The 13,867-nt window shown below is 32.2% G+C and overlaps 2 protein-coding genes across 5 annotated transcripts in view; one reads left to right on the plus strand and one right to left on the minus strand.

Annotated features, from left to right (window-relative positions):
* Positions 1–1,908: 1,908 nt before the first annotated feature.
* LOC119833206 (mitochondrial fission process protein 1) lies at positions 1,909–5,547 on the minus strand. Its single transcript, XM_038357129.1, has 4 exons — positions 5,235–5,547; positions 4,111–4,238; positions 3,340–3,437; positions 1,909–2,152 (listed from the first exon to the last, which is right to left on the minus strand). Exons 1-4 carry the CDS (start codon positions 5,290–5,292, stop codon positions 1,981–1,983), a joined length of 456 nt encoding a protein of 151 aa, XP_038213057.1. The 5' UTR covers positions 5,293–5,547; the 3' UTR covers positions 1,909–1,980.
* Positions 4,156–13,867, plus strand: part of LOC119833189 (prestin) — a 33,927-nt gene continuing 24,215 nt past the window's right edge. The window contains exons 1-2 of one of the 4 annotated variants that reach the window (XM_038357097.1): positions 5,849–6,034; positions 10,480–10,708. In XM_038357097.1, the coding sequence (XP_038213025.1) occupies positions 10,662–10,708 (47 nt within the window). In that variant the 5' untranslated portion in view covers positions 5,849–6,034; positions 10,480–10,661. Of the gene's footprint in view, positions 4,288–5,848; positions 6,035–10,479; positions 10,709–13,867 lie in introns of those variants that run through there. The other 3 variants (XM_038357089.1, XM_038357108.1, XM_038357116.1) reach the window with 3 other exon arrangements.

Below are 13,867 nucleotides of genomic sequence, written 5' to 3' on the forward strand. Positions count from 1 at the left end.
TAACCTTTGCTTTAATTTTTTTGGAGTTATAACCGAATATGTGAAAAAAGCGGCCAAAGATGGCGGGTTTCACGGTATTACTAAAATAGAATATAGTGTTTTTTATCTTTGTCATTAGAGATTTAGTAATCACCATTACACCAGTCAAGTGTAATAAACCATGAGTATGAAGGAGTCTTAATATTCAATTAAGCTTTTCTCGATGTTTTCACTAAAAAAGTAAAAAATATTACGTGTAAACTCCAATCGAATATGTCACCTTTCTTGTTAAATAAACTCTATATTATTATACTAAATTTAATCAAGTGTCATATTTGACACTAGAATTCTTGTGCCAAGCTGAATAAATTATAATGAAATAAAAATATCTGCAGCTTCTAGAATTTTGTCCCAAGCACAGACTTGATATCCACAATAATTCTCACTTGTCGCAAAATTCGTGTAGTTTTATATTCGCTTTGTTACTGTGTACTAAATTTTATTCATGGCAACGTTGCAATGTTATAACTTACAACATTAGTGTCACATTTGACATTGACAAGAGGCTACGTGGATTGAAAAATTAACCGCTACTATTCTATTTTATTACTGACTACACCGCATAGAGGGACTACTGTCAATGAAAGCATTTAAAATGACGTTTCACGCATGCAAAATACATCTAGAATTAAACGATCCTTTTGAATAATTTTACCTGCTAAATTTAGATGTCTCTATAAGTGCATTTGGTTCGTGAAAAAGTATTGCCATTACACAAATTTCAAACACCTTTTCGCCAACACTTTTAAGGTGCATTTCTTACTTGCAATACCAACATCGTTTTATCGTAAGAGCACTTATACAAATCCAAATAACCGTACCGATTTAAGCTGTCCAATACCCTATGCCCTAGACCCACGTTTTCGCAAACTACTCCAAACCAACTACTTTTCACTACTTTACTAATTCCATATTTGGAAATGCATTTTTAACGTATTTTTATACTTCCATAGGCATACTATAGGCACCTACTTGATAACTACTTTTAAAACATTATAGGCGCCCATTAATAACAGCCTTAAAGTTAAGACCTATTAACATAAAGCACTAAATTCATCATCAATCATTTAGATAGATAGTCAAGTCATGTCTTATTATTAACTTGTTCACAAACATCGACTTTAACCAGAAAATGGGACCTTTGATGAATAAAATTCAAGCCAAGCTATCAAAAATTAGGAACTTTGCTTTAGTGGCATTAGGTAAAATTAAATATTATTAATGTTAATGATTAATTTTCTCTGTATAGCTCAATACGTGGTATGGAAAATGTTATTGCATAATATAAAAGCCATTTTATACAATGAATATAATAAAATATATAAAAAAGACGATATCTGCGCATTAATTTCGAGTAGTTTTTTATCACAGTACCGCAACGACATAAAATATTATTAATTGTACAGGGTATTTACCGTGACGTCTTAAAGCAGTATTAATTCAAGTGTGGGAAAGAGACAGAACTATATAGATCGTCTAGCGCCGTCACTTACCCACACTGGCATTAGTTTTTGAAATGGAATGTTTCATAATGTGTATGTTATATGGGAAACTGATCTTATACAATTCATATTATAATTGAATAAAACTGCGTAGTCCCACCACTTACAGCAAAACTAAATAAAATTTAAAGCCAACAGCTACAAGAAATTGTACTTGGCACATACTTTTAGACAATAACTTTTTAGTTTTAGGCTGTTTTCATAGTATTTAATATTATTTCGTGTTGCCACCCTCAAATAAATGTTCCCAAAAAAAATCTCTTCAATTAAAGATCTCCCATCCACATAGACATCCCAAAATGAATAAATTCATCAACGACACTGAGCGAAATAACGAAAAAAAAAACTTGCAATGTGCGTTAAAAAAAGATATTTACATTCTTCAGAATTCTTCAAAAACTGCACATCGAATAAAACGCGTTTTAAAACCGTCACAACCTCATACCCATCGCCGGTAAGTGAGATTCATTAGCAGGGTAACCCCATGGTCGATGGGAAAGATGATAAATGGGATAGACGCCAATCCCACCGCCACTGCGATGATACTCCGTGGGGTTGGTGGGATCCTTTGTGCTTTGTTCTTTAGCGTTTTCTGTGTGAAAGCACAGATCCTGAAATAAATAACTTCAAAGTATGTAATAAATGTATGTATGTATGCTTAATTCTTTTAAACTACACAACGGATTATGATGAAGGTTTATTTTAATACATAGAGGCACTTGTCCCTAAAATTTTAAAAACTTCAAATATCTTAACTGTAAACATTTATTTAAACGTTTAAAAGCCATACTAATATACGAACAATCAATAAGCTATCTATTTTTAACAACAATTTATACATATTTAGAAACGTCTATAAATTCAGCACGTAATAAAAACCTTATATATAAATAATTACAGCGCCATCTAGTACCATACTAAGCGAACCACTTCAAGTAGTTCTTCGTACCAACTTTCAAACAAATCCCATCAGCTTTTTTCATGTGGGAGCAACATACATCCATCCATCCTCACAAATTTTCATGTTTATAATATTAGTGATATATATATATATATATATATACTTGTACTAGCTGTTGCCCGAAGCTTCGCCCGCGCGGTCCTATTAAATTTTCATGGTACAAATTTTCATCCCCTTTCATATCCCTTTGAGTAATTTATCAAAATCCTTTCTTAGCGGATGCCTACGTCATTACAACAATCTGCATGCCAAATTTCAGGCCGATTCATTCAGTGGTTGGAACTATGCGTTGATAGATCACTATGTCAGTCAGTCACCTATGAGTTTTACATATATATATATAGATTCTGAACAAACATTTTGTATGATCAGACATTAGACAAACACATAATGTTTATCAATCAATCAACCAATCAATCACTCATGTGTATTTTGTTACCTTATTTATACTTATAAAGTATTATTAAGGTGAAGAGTTTGTTTGTTTGTTTGATCACTTTAATCTCAGAAACTACTAGTTCAAATTAAAAAAAGTTTATTTGTTCTTTGGCTTCCCATGGTCTGTCATGTATCCTTAAACCTCGAGTCAATAGTGATTTTATAAAACATTTGTTTTTTAAATAACAGAATGACATAAAATTTTATGGTTTTCATGAAAAACACTTCTATATTTCTTTCAACTGGAACAGTTTTAAAATTAGTCTTGACAATACATTTAGGCTATACAAGCATAGGATATATGCTGTGTACCCTTAAAATCTATGCATTTACTAAGTTTTTTTATACAACAAACAAACAAGCTTACATAATAACATAAGTTTATTTATACTCAAATACCTGTTAATCGTAATCCCTGGAATCACAACAGATGCTAATGTCTGCCAAAGGAGTGCGTCTCCGGCCTCTACTATGACTTTCTTTGGTCGGCCATCTTTCTGTAATTTAAATATATAACACATCAAAACTACTGCAATTTAGAGTTTGTTAAAACATGATTAAATTAATACTAATATTGGTTTGGGGAATGTTGTTCTATTGTAAGGTTCATATCATTCTATGATATTTATGATGTCGTAAGTTGTTTTTTCAAATCATATCAATATATTATATTAAAACTTAAATGGCATATTAGTATGGCAAACAGGGTCCATCTAAATATAGAAATGAATCCCAATATTCCTTTGTCACAGTAGTTGCTGTTTGTTATAGTCATATAAAGGCGAATGATGAAAATTGTTTTTTTTTTTTTGAGAAAAATTAAAATAAAGCCTTTAATCCTTCACATAAGGTCAAGAAATCATCTAACAGATCATACAGTTCTTCACATTTTCTCAAATCATCTACAATTAAAGTGTCTTAATACACAGATCGCATAGCTACTGACTGACCGATTTATCAAAGCACAGCCCAAACTACTGGACAGATTGGGCTGAAATTAAACACTACCACTACCACTATCATGTAGGCATCCGCTTAGACAGGACTTTGATAGTTTTTACCCTGAGAGGGTACATATAAATTTAATTGATAGTGAAGCTGCAGGCAACAGCCAGTTATAATATGAAATACATATCATAAACCAGCTAACTAAGAATATTTATAACTTACCCTGAACATTTTCCAACTCTTGTCCGCAGTATCAGCCAGCGCATACGCGAATGCGACCGCATAGCTCGCCCGCACTACCTTGACTGGAATCACGGGCCGGAACGACTCGCCGACCTCGTTGGCATAACCTGGCAACATGAATCTGTTCAGCGACCAGTACATTATCAAGGATGAAGGGTGAGTACACTGGGAAATGTTATGGTCTTCTATACAGATTGTTTTCTTATTGGGTAATACTATTACACTGCTTTGCCGGATGGTGAGCTGATTTTGTTAACCAATCAATATAGATGAGATATATCTATATTTATATTACATAGCTGAAAAGTTTGTTTTTTTTGTTTGTTTTGTTGAACACGCTAATCTCAGGAATGGTCCATTTTGAAAAATGTTTTTAGTATTAGATAGCCCATTTTTTAAGGAAAGATATAGTCTATACATCATCATGCTAAGACCAATATGAGTGGAGCACCAATGAAGAATGCTTCAAAATTGGTGGATGTTTTTCATATTGAGACCTTCTGCTCCATGCGCTGCAAGTTAGTGTTAGCCTAAACTTACTATTCCATGCGGACGAATTTGTGGGTGTAAGCTAGTTATTGTGTAATTTAGTATACAAGTACACTCTTTCACTCTAGTATCAACTGTACCAATGATACTGAGCCCTTTAACAAGTCTTTTAAGATCTTACCCTCAAATGAATTTTGATACAAGGCCTCACAAAGACACTCTCTGCCACAACAAAAGCAAGTGACTCTGTTCTCTGTTCCAAGTGACTCTGTACTGTCTGTTTATTGTGTAATATGCTAAACATATTTTTTGTACAAATCACAATTATTGCTGTACGTTTCAATACGCCTTTCAAGAAGAAAAAGGACTTAATGGATCATAAATTTGTACTTTATTTACCAAAATTGTATCACTTGAAAAAGAAATCTGCACATACATAGAAGAACTATGTTAATTTTAGAATATTCAATATAGATATATAACTATTGCATCTCTCTTAGAATTTCAATATTATAATATAGGTATTGCATATATATATTACAAATAACAAGACCTGATACATAAACTAAAACTTCTTACTTTCAAGGTAAGTAAATAAAGTTATATAACCTTACCAAAATAACGAACCCATGTGTCACGGAATAAATCAACTTCGTTTTGCGGCATAGTCATCTAGTTTATAAACTTTTACTATCTCATTTTACAACATCCTTGATCTAATAAGAAAGAAAATCCAAAATTATTTGTCGCACATGAACTTTGTACCGCTGATAAATTTATTCTTCAATAAAGCATATATTTAATAATCGAGTTTCACAATTCTACGTAAATACTATCTTTTTTTTAATGCATGCACATTTTCATTATTTATTTTAATAATAACAAACTATAAGTAATTTTAGTTTTCGAATTAACGTCATGTTGACACTTTACAATTTGACATTTCACGATCGCCATGTGACGCTGAGTTGCCATTAACAATTTCTCTTTTCCTCTAACTGATGTAGCAAGCTTTTCATTGAAAATATTTATTCAAAAATGAACTGATGTTACATGACAGTGAGAACACATTGGCTTTTAATTAATTATAATTTGTAAGAACGTATTTGTCACGTTTCAATTTATTTGCAAACGAATAGGGAAAAATTAATAATCAAGCGGGTAATCTAGAATCAGCTGTTTACTTGACCTTCATGTCATTGATGACAGCCATAACAAGGCAAAAGTCGTAGCCACAATGATCAGTCTTCGCGTAAATTATATCGCGAATAGTTATCTGAATCAAGTGATTTTAATTTTTACATATTAATCTTAAAATAGCACGTGTATTTTTAAACGTTTTAAAACAAAGCAACCCAGAAAAATAACAAAAGTGGTTTATTACCTTGTGAGTTCAGTGTCGTTTAGATAAAGAGTAAGTTGTGTGGATATCTCGCTATTACTTTTCAACTGAAAAGCCCATATTTAACCTCTCTGTCAATTCACTCACAAAAATACCTACAAAGCTTTATAAGCTTTATTCATTTACTATTAAAGTAATACAAAAATTCAACAATTAATGTAAGTCGGAAATAATATATTCTAGGGAGTAGTTTAGTCGATATTTTCTGGCATCTATTGTGCATTTGTTAATTATTGCTACCTAAATATATTCTATAAAATCTCAAGTATGAACCATATGTTGCATAAAAACTATACTTATATAAGCCGAAAACGATAGTAAGTACGGGCGTCAAATTAGGCAATTGTTTTAAACTAGATTAGAAACCAATATCAATGAAAAATATTTTCTTTGGCGACCAGCCAAACTATATACGTAGATAGTTAAGAAAATAATTGCAAAACTTTAAGAAAAAGACGCGTACATAAGTGTTTTACTGCAATATTTGCATGTACATATTATGATTGTAGTGGTGATTCTAAGAATTAAAACGTCGGATTTTCCTGTGACCAAAGTTTTTAATGTCTTATGCATGAATATCTTATTGCATATCATATATAACGAGTTGGATTCGTTTTTTCCCTACGTATTGATAAAAACAAGACTACCTACTTTTTTTTTATTACTTCAATTTGTTTCGTTGCCTGACTAGTTAATTTTACATACCTAATCATCTTAAGTACTATATAACAAGCATAAATTGCGTTATAATCAATATATATAACGTGATACGTAAAATTTATAAGACTCAATTATTTTATTGTAATGATATCGATAGTGGGAAATTAGCATTTTCATGATACATTCTAAAATGGTAACACACGCAAATATACGTGACGTAAAATACAATTGTTGTATCATTTTATCACGTATTCGCAAATTAGTCACGTCAACAAAAAACTTAAGTATAAATACTCGCTGTCCGACCTCATTTCTGTTAGTTTCAAATACATTAAAAATCACAAACTTTTACCTCTGTAATCCTTGTTTAAGTGCGGAGTTTATCAATTAAAAAATCCATGACTTGTCATTTATACTAGTTGTTCGCCGCGGCTTCGTCCGTAGTCCATATAATATAGCCTATGTCAATGAATGTGCAGCTTTTTAATGGTGAAAAATTTTTTGATATCAGTCCAGTTGTTTTTGTTAGAGAACGTTACAAACATACCAAAAGCCAAAAGTTTCCTCTTTATAATGTTAGTGTAGACTACACGTATCGAAAACAGTTTATAATATAACAAAATAACAAGTCGTGTAAATAATAATTTTGTACCTGAGATTTATATAAAACTTTCAACAATCCCATTGATGTGTGACATTGACCTTAAAAAAACACTCCGAATTAAGAACATCCGCCGTTTATTGGAACGTCGTTTAAAAATAAAACGCAACCAAAACGCCCCAGATTATTTATTAAATTTTTTACGATTAAGTTTCATTGCCAGTTTATCTATCAAGGCATAAATTTGAAGATATATCATAACGTTAAGATATATCCAAAAACAATACAGTTAGAAACTATCATGAACGACTGAGTTTTTTCAAAATGGAATCTTTAGAAACGCGCAGAAATGCCTCACAGCTTCTATGCCTATATAAATTATTGAATAATGAGATAGACTGTCCATCACTGTTGTCACAAATTGGCTTCAATGTGCCTATCTATAACTGTCGGCTTAGTACTTTTTGCCCAATTTACGTGAAATTTTCAAAAAATAAATATGGTTCGAACTCCCCATTACAACTTATGTTAAAATTATATAATAGAATGTTTACCGTCGATTGTAACACTGATGTTCATTTTTCTAAATTGAGCTTGTTCAAGAAGCAAATTTTGAATGCCTTAAGCTAATTGTATTAAATTTCAATATTTGTAGCTGTACATCAAATTTTTATTTTTATTTTAAATGCTGGTAAAGCTGTGCCTACCTGTAATTTAGATACATAAGTACTAATGTGTTGATGTATAGTTTAATGTTTTAATAGTTTTAACAAGAAATTATGTATCTAGTTGGTAAGCCTTTATTTAAATAAATAAATAAATAAATAAATAACGTTAAATCGTGCCCAGTTGCTATAATGTGTTGCAGTTTGATTGTTTTAAAAATTAGAACTGCGTCACAGCCATCAAACTTTTCGTTTCTATGTTCATCCGACTTCATAAAAAGGAGAACTTCTCAATTCAACTATGCTTTTTGGCTTTGTTGTATGTTGTTGTTTTGTGCTTGTCGTGTGGTCTCATTTAAATTTTCTCTAGTTCTGTCAATTTGAAGGCGATTTAGACTTTCGTTAAAATAGCTTAAAAATCTAAAGGCAATAATTACATCACAAATGCCTAGTGATACGCAATGTACTCTGCTGTGAATGTAACAATTTTCCGAGAACTGAGTAAATCAAGGACTAACAAAAATAGACATGACCAATTCTTAAATTAAGTTTTTCCATTAAGGAGTGCAATAGTCGTTAGAATACCTTCGAAGCCACACCCGAAAGAGAACTTGTATTTAAAGTACAATTTATCCCACGTATCAATGCCATTTAATATTTTGATTGTATTTTATAAAATTGATAAAAAAACACAAAAATTATTGTGTGTCAAATATCTTTTCTGAAAATATCTCTTCGCTGTTGGTTCAAATAGTTAATATTATTAGAGAAAGATCCGACAAACTGTTCTGCCTTACTGTTACCATTTAGGGGATTAAAAATGAAAGTTGGCCGATTCTCAGACCTCTAACTCCGACAGACATCCACAAGCAATTTCATGAGAATCGATCGAGCTGTTTCGGAGCAGTGTGATAACTAACATTTTGTCACGAGTATTATAGATATGTGTATAGAGAACCTACTTTTAGCTATTAATTATCTAATAGAAAAGAATTTGATCCATAGTTACTAGAGTAAAACGAATCTATTGTAACGTTGATATAAAAACTTCATATAAACTATACCACTACAGGCAAGTAAAGTTGATATTTATAGTAGCTTTATATGAATTTACGGGGGCGCGTTTCCTTTTCCTTACCATTTCTAGTCTAATCTTTTATCCTCATCATCAATCCTTTCCCCATCTTATTTTTTGCATGTATCTGCAGAAGCGCTACTCCTCCCCCATGTCCATGACCGCTTACCATCAGACAGACCACCAGCTCACTAATACATAAAAAACGTTGAAATGAATCTTCATGTCTACTAAGCGCCAGTGAAATCTGACTCTATCTTAAATTTATTAAGATTAAAAAAAATATTATCTCACTTTCGTCACTAGATCCAGCTCACGTCAAGTGTATCTATGTAACACTTACGCAACTATATGGTCAAGGTGACCGCTGTCAGTACGTTTAATAATTGTTTGTTAGTATTGACAGGCTTATACTCATCCTCATCATAATTTATTTGTTATACAAAACGTTTAGATATATGACGTTTTAATGTTATATAATGTGTGTTATTATAACCCTACTAAATGTAGGTACATTGTAAACAGAGTAATCATCACTTTAAGAACAATTTATTCAGATTGCGCGGAAGTTAAATATAATCAGAAATAAATTACCCTGCCCATAGGAAAATTATGTTAATTTCTTCATTTGTTTATTTTCCTCTTACGGTAAAATGAATTAATCCGCCATTTAACCATGATAGTAAAGTACTGATTTCACAATTAAGTACTCGTAGAGATCAAGGGGGTGTTATCAGAATCCTTGCTTTGTCTGTTTCACGGTCAGACATATTGAAAAGCCTGTTGTTACGTCAATAAAAACTGTAAGTGCCACTTGACGACATTTTACAAGGACTAACATCAGTTATCGATAGATTGTCGATAAGGGTCCACGATTGTCTACATCACTAGTTACACGCGTCGTTATTTGATTGTAGGTTATTTTCGCGCGCTTTTAGTTCATTTCTCATAAACAATATTTAAAAAAAAGTGTCATGGCAAAACCGATTGTTTTTCAGTAGCTTACCTCGCTGAATCAAATATTGTTAATATATATTTTTATGTGAGAGCCAGCAGCCGAGATGATGGTTCGCCTGATGGATAGGGCTTCTGCAAATGTTTAGTCCACCTTTAAGGTATACGGCCTCCGGCTCCCCCACTCACCGAACGAAACACATTAGCGTGCTATTTCACCCTTATCTGTGGACATGTGGTACCTACACCGGTGCGAGCTCCCCCGATGACAATAATATGTACAGATATACATTTTTTTTTTAGTACAATTACACTTTACATAACTAATTTATTTTTAAAACTTGGATGTGAAAAAAAAAACAAAAAAATACTATAGTTCTAATTAAAAGAAACAAGTAGCAGCTTTCTAACGGACAAAGAATTTTTGAAATCGGTCCAGCGGTTTTTGCTTGAAAACGTTACAAAAAAATACCCAAGTTTCCTCTTTATAATACCATTACAGATAAATTTAAAGTAATTTTAAATCCCACAATTATCTCTGTTATCTTAAAATCTAGATCTTAACCCATACCGAACAAACAAAGTGTAACAATAACTCGTTAAGTGTTACTCAGTGTAAATCAGTTTATCTCCAGATAAGTGAGTTTAGTGTGAGTGTGAAGAGGTGTACAGTCACATGTGGATATGGGGGGGAGCGATTCTGAAAAGGAAAAGCTTAATCCCAATGGATGGTGAGTGTTTAAACTGATTTTGTTTATTTTTATGATATCGAGTTATTATGATATTGCACTTCGAACTGTCTATGCTGATTAATATAAATTGGCTTGATATTACGGCGTGTTCCTTTTTCAAATTATAACTAGAGATGTTTAAAAAAAATAGAATTGTAGTTTTTTTTAAATGCTACCAGTGTTGCCTCATTCAACTAACAAAAATCATAATAGCAATATAGAAAGGGTCGCAAAATTTTCTACCGACATTGTAAATATTTCTGTATATATTAGGTAATTTAATTAAATTTATGATTAATAATAGACCTAGACATTTATAAAATAATACGTATGAGTGTTATACTTCCTTAGTTAAACCTTAAATATATATATTCATTGTGGGATAGTAGATAATTAAACTCAAACTATAATTTACTTATAGATGTGTGTGTCTTTATTTTCTACCTAATGTAACACCATATTTTGTATTCAATAAATTCTTTCGCCATTGGATATGTACATGATTATCTGTATACATAGCTCTGAATATCTATACCCAGCTAGCTACACATTTGTAGCACGGGCGAAGCCGGTCCGCACCCCTAGTGATGCTTTTATTCAGTGTACGAGTCCAAGATTGCGAATTAAATACATTGTTTCATAAAGTCCCGTGTGATTAAACATTTATTTAGCATCAATTAAACAAATATACTTTATCACTAAATAACATAAAGCAGAATCGCTTCCCACATATATACATATATATACAACGGATTTTGATGGGGTTATTTTTATTAGATAGAGTGATTCAAGAGGAAAGTTTATATGTATATAGTAATATATATTAAACCACTCCGAATTAAACGCGTGCGAAGCCACGGGCGGTATACTAGTTGTGTATAAAAGTAAAATAACATATTATACACACCGCACAATAGGCCGTCATATCGCCAAGGCAGCGATCTCCTCCAGACAACTAACTTGGTGGACAAGAAGAAGCAGTAATATATATATTTGGGAAAAAACGTATCAAATTTAAAACACATAAGTACATTATATATATATATATACATAAATACTGATACAAATATAACTTACTAGCATACCAGGCCACGCCTTGCTGTGGCTGAGTAATAATTAAAAATATTAATTAATCGAAATAAAAACTGTCCTATATCTTAAGTTGGACCAAGTTACAAAATGCCAAATTTCATCAAAATCGGTTTAGTTGTTGTTGTTCATTGGGAACAAACATCATGACACTGGATTTTTATATTCAACTTATATTTTTATATAACTTATATTATATATAGGGTCACAAACCTATACATATTTTCTGTTTAAATCGTCGCTCCTCGGACGAGTATTGTCAACATGCATTCCCAGCTCTGCAGTGTGCAGCCAGCATCATGCTGAAAGCGATTCTGTGACGTGTCGCTTCAGCTTTGTCACAAAACACATATTTAACAACTAGCTGCGCCCCGCGGTTTCATCCGCGTAAGTCCGTATCCCGTAGGCATACGGGATAAAAAGTTGCCTATATATTATTCCAGTTGTCCATCTGTCTACGTACCAAATTTAATTGCAATCGGTTCAGTAGTTTTTGCGTGAAAGAGTAACAAACGCACACACAGTAACAAAGGCACACAAACTTTCGCATTTATAATATTAGTAGGATGAATACTGGGCTTAACAATTGCCACTTCACAGTTGGTATTTTGCAACTGTTTCACGTGTAAATGACCTTAACTCGTGTTGTTTCTCAACGGTGTGTGTTTACCAAACATAATGAGATTTATGCTGTTTTATTTCTGTACAATTTGCATTTTAGTACAATAAATATAATGTCCTTGTCATAATCTACAAATTTGCAAATGGACTCTGATAATTTACACTGTTTTTGTAAGTACCTGCATTTTGAATGTAATTTTATATCATGTGGTTTTAGTAGTGAACTCAATGTGTTTATATTTTAGATATCACTATATAATATAAAACAAAGTCACTTTCTCTGTCCCTATGTCCCTATCATTGAAAACTACGCAACGGATTTTGATGGTTTTTTTTTATAGATTCAAGAGAAAGTGATATGTATAATAATATCTATTAAACTACTTCGAATTTAACGCGTGCGAAGCCGCGGGCAAAAGCTAGTTAGAGAAATTCTATAGTGTGACTAGCTGCACACCCCGGCTCCGCCCGGGTAGTCATTTATCGTAATTGAAATAATATAAACTATCCTATCTCTCAAGTTGGATCGAACTGCACATGGTGTGCGAATTTTATTATAATCAGATAAGTGGTTTAGGAGTCCATTGAGGACAAACATTGTGACACGAGATTTATATATATTAAGATATGCATTTATAAATAGATTACTAAGGTTATATCATTTTTCAGTCATGTAACTATGAATATTAATAAAATAATAATGGTTTTAATTTATGCTATAAAAAATCCTCTTTGTAACTAACTGCACACAAATTCGTTCAGTTGTTTTTGTGTAATGCAGCACCATGCAAAATTTTTTTATTGTTACCTCAGCCGATATAATAGTAAAGTGGCCCAAGGATATAGGTGCGAATCATCATCATCACCTAGGAGGCCACAGTACTCAGAGTAGTAGTTTTGAAGGCCCTAAAGGGTAGTAGGGAGCACTAAGAATTTTCCTTTTTTTATTTTGCATTATTGGAGGTTGGATTGTGGTCCTTTTTTCTTTAATTAACAATACTTTTCCTAGTGATCTTGAATAGTAATCATAATTCACTAGCCCCTGTTGAAATGTCGATGCAATAAATTGCTAATAAAATTTTGTAAAGCGTAACGTTTTATTATGTAAAGTTAGTATCTTAGGAATTCTCATGTCTTTGTTCATTTTTTTCGTTTTTTTACGTCAGAACTGTCGATTGGGTGTTATTTTTTATTTGAACTCTGGTACTCGCCGAGTGTACCACCACTGTAAATTACAACCACTACTTTAAATTGGGTATAGATCTGACAATTTGAAGTGGATTTTGTTTTTCAAAATTTCACATCTACGCTTACAAATGCTATATTTTAAACCCCGTTGGTTTAAAATCGCTACGATAATCCTACTCTTACTGTGTATGTGTTTGTTGCTCTTTCACGCAAAATCTACTGAACCGATTGCAATGAAATTTAGTACGTAGACAGCTGGAC

This window comes from Zerene cesonia, chromosome 2 (genome assembly GCF_012273895.1).
Source record: "Zerene cesonia ecotype Mississippi chromosome 2, Zerene_cesonia_1.1, whole genome shotgun sequence".
In the NCBI taxonomy this organism is placed as follows: domain Eukaryota; kingdom Metazoa; phylum Arthropoda; class Insecta; order Lepidoptera; family Pieridae; genus Zerene; species Zerene cesonia.